The sequence below is a fragment of the Acinonyx jubatus genome, chromosome A3, assembly GCF_027475565.1.
Source record: "Acinonyx jubatus isolate Ajub_Pintada_27869175 chromosome A3, VMU_Ajub_asm_v1.0, whole genome shotgun sequence".
NCBI lineage: Eukaryota > Metazoa > Chordata > Mammalia > Carnivora > Felidae > Acinonyx > Acinonyx jubatus.
The window spans coordinates 63455195-63461276 of record NC_069388.1 but is presented as its reverse complement, the minus strand read 5'-3'; the positions used below and the strand labels follow the sequence as shown (position 1 = coordinate 63461276).

Sequence of the window (6082 nt, the reverse complement as noted above, 5' to 3'; positions counted from 1 at the left end):
AGGTTCTTGGAGCGCCTCCCGATCCCGTCTCGGGCCGCCCTCCGCTTTGCGCGGAGCCGGGCGATCTGTCAGCGGAGCCGGTCGGGGGGAGCCGCCCGACCCGCCGGGGCTCGGGTTACCAGTGACTGACAGCGTCTCCATGGCGAATAATTTGACTCCGACTATTGTCTGGCGCGGGCAGGCCCCGGGTCAGATAACCAGACCAATCAGGGCGCGGGCCGCCGCGCCTCATGCCCGCTTAGAATAATATTATTAAAAAAGCAGCGAGCGAGCTAGACGGGAGGGAGAGCGAGCGAGAAACAAGCGAGGGAGCGGCGGGCGGGCGCGGAGCATGCGGAGCGGCGCCCCGGGCGGCCCCCGGGCTTGGACGGGGGCGCGGGCGAGGCGCGCAGGCGGCCGGGGCGCAGAGGAGCGCGGGAGCCGCGGCGGGCGCGAGGACGTACTGCAGTGAGTCGGAGTTCGCCCGGAGCCAGCGCGGGGCCAGGGGGCCCGCCCCGTCCGCCTCTCGGCCCCGGACGGCCCGGCGGGGAGGCGCCCATGCGGGACGGCGCAGCGCGGTGAGGGCGCGCGCGGGCGGGCGGGGGCACAGCCGGCACCATGTCCATGCTGCCCACCTTCGGCTTCACGCAGGAGCAAGTGGCGTGCGTGTGCGAGGTGCTGCAGCAGGGCGGCAACATCGAGCGGCTGGGCCGCTTCCTGTGGTCGCTGCCCGCCTGCGAGCACCTCCACAAGAATGAAAGCGTGCTCAAAGCCAAGGCGGTGGTGGCCTTCCACCGCGGCAACTTCCGGGAGCTCTACAAGATCCTGGAGAGCCACCAGTTCTCGCCGCACAACCACGCCAAACTGCAGCAGCTGTGGCTCAAAGCGCACTACATCGAGGCGGAGAAGCTGCGCGGCCGGCCCCTGGGCGCTGTGGGCAAATACCGCGTGCGCCGCAAGTTTCCGCTGCCGCGCTCCATCTGGGACGGCGAGGAGACCAGCTACTGCTTCAAGGAAAAGAGTCGCAGCGTGCTGCGCGAGTGGTACGCGCATAACCCCTACCCCTCACCGCGCGAGAAGCGCGAGCTGGCGGAGGCCACGGGCCTCACCACCACGCAGGTCAGCAACTGGTTTAAGAACCGGCGGCAGCGCGACCGGGCAGCCGAGGCCAAAGAAAGGTACGAGTAAGTAGAACTTCGGCGCCGGCTCCCCGGGGATCGAGGGAGGGGGTCGCCGGGCGTGTGCTCAACCCCCAGGAGAGGCCTAAACCGGGTGCCCGGTCCCTGCCACGGCCCAGCCGCAGCCTTGTCCGACCCCGCCAGCGCTCAGGTCTTCCGGGAGACCAGGAGGTCAGAACTTTGTCCAAAGCGGGCAAAGCGATCGGGAAAGTTGTCAACTAACTCCCTGGTCGCTTGTGAACAGAGTGGAGAAGCAGCGAACTTGGGGGGCAAGACGGTGGACCTGGACCCCGTGAAAGGGGGAGCACAGCAGGCAGGGCCTGGTGGTCTTGAGAAGGACAGAGGGGTCTAGACTCGGGACTTTCAGAGTTGCGGATTTCGGGCTGCCTGTGCGAATTTACCAGCACTTCCCCGAACTTCCTGTTGGTCTTACTCAGCTCTAGGCCAAAGTTTGATTAGGGGTCAGGACTGGGAGTGATATTTTCCTGGTGTGACCTGGATGTGCAGGGGCCTGGGCAAGAATATTACTTGTCTGGATATGGAAGTTGATAGGGAGACTGTTTTATGCCGCGTATAAAGAAGCAAGAGGAGAAGGACGGAAGTGTCCGCTGTAGGAGAGCAGAAGAGAAACGCATGCCCCTTTTCCTGCCTTGTTGGACCCAGCAGCCCTTCGCTGGCCTGCCAGCCTCTTCACTCCTCTCCCCACAGGCCCTACCATCTTTGCGTGGTAGGTCAGTAGGTCTGGGGTGAACTGAGAGCAACAGAAGGGCTGAGAGTTGCTTGTCCTCAAGGAAACCAGGACTTCCTGAACTAGCCTAACAGTTGACCATTAGGCCCTTGTGGCCGCCAGTCCGTGGCTCCTCTGAACCCCAAATATGGTGAGGGAAACGGGAGAGAAACCGATTGTGGGCACAAAAATCCAGCCTGCGTGTAGCCGCATAAGACACCTGGGGTCGGTGGTGCGGGGTGTGCGTAGCCCAGAGTAAGTGACTGGGGGGGGGGGGGGCAGGGATGCTAAACAGTGGAACCAAATATCTGGAAGTGGATGGGGGGGCTTCAGGCTGACCGTGGCCTCCCAGACAATGAGGTTGGCGTATCCACAGTTGCAAGTTCTCAGCTGCCAGCCCTGTGGGAAGTTCCCTTCCAGGAAAACAGAAAGAAAAGGTCTTGGGAAGCCAGTGAAGAGAGAATCTACCCAAGATTTCAAGTCTCCAAATCTGGTTGGGGCTGTCAGTCAAAGGCAGAGCAGAAGGTGGGTTCTCCCTGCTGGGGTCCCCCTCTATCCAGCCTGGCATGCATCCAGACTCCTGAAGAACTGGGTTCTGAGGCCAGGCCCCAGGTAAGGGTTGCAGAATCCTTCAGTTTCTGTACGGTGGACAAGTCTAGGCCAGGATTAGCAATTCCTTCCATTCTTTTCCCAAGGGCTGCGCCCCAGGCCCCAAGCTTCCAGTCTCCCAGCTGAAGTTTGCACTGTGCCACCAGGGAAAGGGAGTCCTACATCCTTAAGGCCTTGTCCTTAGGTCCAGCAAGGACAGCCCTCACAAGACCTCCCAGTGTGGAGCTAGAAAGAAAGGACCCTTAGCTCCAGGAACCTGACCCTCAGCCAGATTTCCCTCAAGCAGAGAAAAGCAATGGGAGGTGAAGGCCTGTGAGATTCCTAACTTCAAATGGGGGCCCTCAGCCTAGGATCTCGGGTCCCTCATTCTCCTTGCCCCCCTTCCACCCAGCAAACCTTGGCTCCAGGAGCCAAGACTCTGAAAATCCGGGCATCTCCTTGTTCCCCTCTCCCCGAACCCCGCTGAGCTCTGCTCCCAGGACCCCTCTCCTCTGGGGGAAAAAAATTGTTAGCAACTCAGTGATGGGGGGGTGGGTGGGCAGAACCTACAGAGAACAGAGAAGATATTCAAGAGGTTAAGAACAGGAGAGGTGAGGAGATAGAGACGATAGAGGAAAGGACTAGAGAGAAATCGGGTTTTGAGAGATTAAGAGAACTGGCCAAAAGAACGAAAGCCCCAGGCCAGGCGGGGAAAATGATAGAAACCGAAAACACCCGCGGGCAGCGCCTGGCGGCCCTGGCTCCGGGTGACACGGTGCAGAGCGGCCTCGGTTTCCCCCCTGACCTGGCTGCTTTGCTCCTGCACTTGCAGGGAGAACAGCGAGAACGCCAACTCCAACAGCCACAACCCGCTGGCTGCGACGCTGAACGGCAGCGGCAAGTCGGTGCTAGGCAGCTCGGAGGACGAGAAAACGCCGTCGGGGACGCCAGACCACTCGTCGTCCAGCCCCGCGCTGCTGCTCAGCCCGCCGCCGCCCCCCGGGCTGCCGTCCCTGCACAGCCTGGGCCACCCTCCGGGCCCCAGCGCGGTGCCGGTGCCCGTGCCGGGCGGAGGCGGCGCGGACCCGCTGCAGCACCACCATGGCCTGCAGGACTCCATCCTCAACCCCATGTCGGCCAACCTCGTGGACCTGGGGTCCTAGAGCCCCGCCTGCCTTGACGTGCTCGCCTCGCCGGCTTGGCGCCGGGGACCTGAGAGACGGTGTCAGAGGGCGCCCTGCGGCCGGCGGGCCCCACCGGGTACTGAAAGACCCGCGCGCTGAGCGGGCAGAACCGCCGGCCCAGGCAGGGTGGATGGCTCTTTGGTTTGGCCTTTGTCCGGGATTTATTTTCAACAAGTTGCTTCGGAGGTCGTTTGGAGGCCTGGGACCCGGCCTTGAACCAGGGAAGGGAATAAATTATACACCATGCTCACACTCTCTCCCTACCTTCTCACCGCTTCCTTGCTCTTCCCTTCCCTTCCCTTCCTTGCTCTTATTTCCAGGTCCTTTTCCTTCCCTCTCTCTGGTCCTTTCCCCCTTTCCCTGCCCCTCTCTCTATATTTCTGGCTTGTCAATTCTCGCTAAGTTTCCGTTTCTCTTTTTCTCCGTTTTTCCGGTTCTCCTCTCGCCAGCCTCTCGCACTCCTGGCCCCTGGGTCCGTATCCCTCAGCTTCTCTCCTCCTGCCTGGACGTCTGTTTGCGCCCTCCTCCCCCACTGCCCTGGCCTGGAAGTAGGAGGGGGAAGAGCAGAGGAACCCGGCCTTCTCCGGAGGCCCTCCGCGGGGTTCGGCGTGTCGCAGGTGTCCGCTGTGCGCCTAGTAACTTAAGTGAAAGAGAAAGGACCACGGCGCGGAGGCCTCTGCACGCGCCCTTGCCGCTTGCCTCTCTCTCTCTCTCTCTCTCTCTCTCTCTCTCTCCCTCCCTCCCTCCCTCTCCCCATGAGGCCCGCCACCCTCTCCCCTCTTCCTCCCGGACTGTGGCCACAGTGCCCCCGGCAGAGTGCGCCTCCCGAGCCGCGGACTTGCCGTCTCCCTGTTAAGTCCTCATGTGAATGTTCTTCGGGAAATATTTCTGCTTTTATTTTATAATAAAATTAGAAATCATAAATATATATATGGATCTATACCATGAGGCCCACGAGCCGGGAGTGCAGCAGTGTCTGATTTCCCTACAGGGACTGGACACCCTGGGGGGACCGCTCTGGGCAGCGGTGTCCCATGAGCCCCAGGAACCGGGAGCCGCCTTCCCACATACACGATGTGTATCAGCCCTCAGGTGAAGGGACTGAAAACTCGAAACCCGCGTCCCCCGCCCCCAAAGCTCACTGTCCCTCCTCTGGTCCGGAAGGCTCCCTTTAAAAGCGGGGAGGGGGTGGCCTGCTCCTCTTGGGGTCTCTTCTCCTTCCGCCAGCGGAGCAGGGCCCTCACCCTCCTTTTTCTTCATTTTGGGGATGGGAGTAAGAAAAGAGAAGCTGTTTGCCGAACAGCGCGTTGTTGGTGTGTTTGGAGACGCCAACGCTGGGGAACAAATCAGGCCACGGAGGTTTCCTTCCTTAGTGGTAGTCACAGTCCCCAGAACCTGGTGGGACGCCCTGGGCAGATTCCCTGGCCCCAAGGGCAGCCGCTGAGCCAGCCGCAAAGCCCACGTCGTGCGTGTGGACGTGGAGCAAAGGTCTCCACGCTTAGAAATCTGTCGTTTGGGAAAGGCGATGAAAGGATAGGGGAGAAGGGAGGCCCGAGGAGACTAGGGGAGGCCGGCCCGCGGGCGCATGTTCTACATCGGAGCAAGGGGGCGCCAGGGCTTGGCCGGTGAGACCGAGGGGGCGCCTCTGCGCCGTGCACAGTAGTACGTGCCTCGGTAGCGGTAAATTAACCTGCAGCACCCTCTCCCTTCTTGGGGAACCAGTCCCACCTCTCCCCCCAAATTAAGCGACCCGTCTAAGCCTATCCAGGCAGATCCGAAGCATGCTGGACTCCTCCAGGAGGCAGTTGTGGCTTTTCCATCTCAAGTCGGGGCGGCTGTGATTACCGAACATGTTCCTCCTCCACTACCAGACCCCGCCACCCGGACCCCAAGGGAAACAGGGAATAAGGCGCTCTTCCGACGAGGAGATCCTAGAGTGTGGCGACCTCTCTGGGGACTTTCCTTTCTGATGAAATGAGCGCTCAAGGACCCTTTCTCGCGGATTTCCTAAGTACGGAGGATTCCTTCCCGACCGAGACTCACGCAGACGCGGACATCTGGGCAGGCTCACTGGGTGCGTGCGGAGGCTACACCTTGGTCTTTGCCCTGTGCGGGCCTGGAGGTCAAAGGAATCGCCAGCAGGCTAAGACTGCTTTTCAGGGCCCAGCCCCGAACCCCAAGAGGAACTCCAGCCCTGGCAGATCCTTCAGCCTCTCCTGGAGGCTCTACTCTAGGGGACAACTCAGGTCCCCTCTGGCCCAGATCTGTGCCTATAAGGGCCCCAGCGGCCTGACCTTCACTGACTGGTGGAGTGTAGAGGCAGCTATGGCCTTGGGGACCAGAGCCATTCAAGCGACCTGAGAAGCCACCTTGAGCCAGCAGAGCTGACCCACCAGCCACCCACCCCCCTCTTACTTCTGGGAAGG

The 6082-nt window shown here is 61.4% G+C and overlaps 1 protein-coding gene across 2 annotated transcripts; it reads left to right on the top strand.

Annotated features, from left to right (window-relative positions):
• The first annotated feature begins 448 nt into the window (after positions 1–448).
• On the top strand, positions 449–6082 carry SIX2 (SIX homeobox 2). Of its 2 annotated transcripts, none has more exons than XM_027072545.2 (2): positions 449–1157; positions 3305–6082. In XM_027072545.2, exons 1-2 carry the CDS (start codon positions 598–600, stop codon positions 3633–3635), a joined length of 891 nt encoding a protein of 296 aa, XP_026928346.1. In that variant the 5' UTR covers positions 449–597; the 3' UTR covers positions 3636–6082. The 2 variants fall into 2 exon arrangements, with proteins under 2 accessions (XP_026928346.1, XP_026928345.1); XM_027072544.2 differs by having other exon boundaries at positions 449–1163.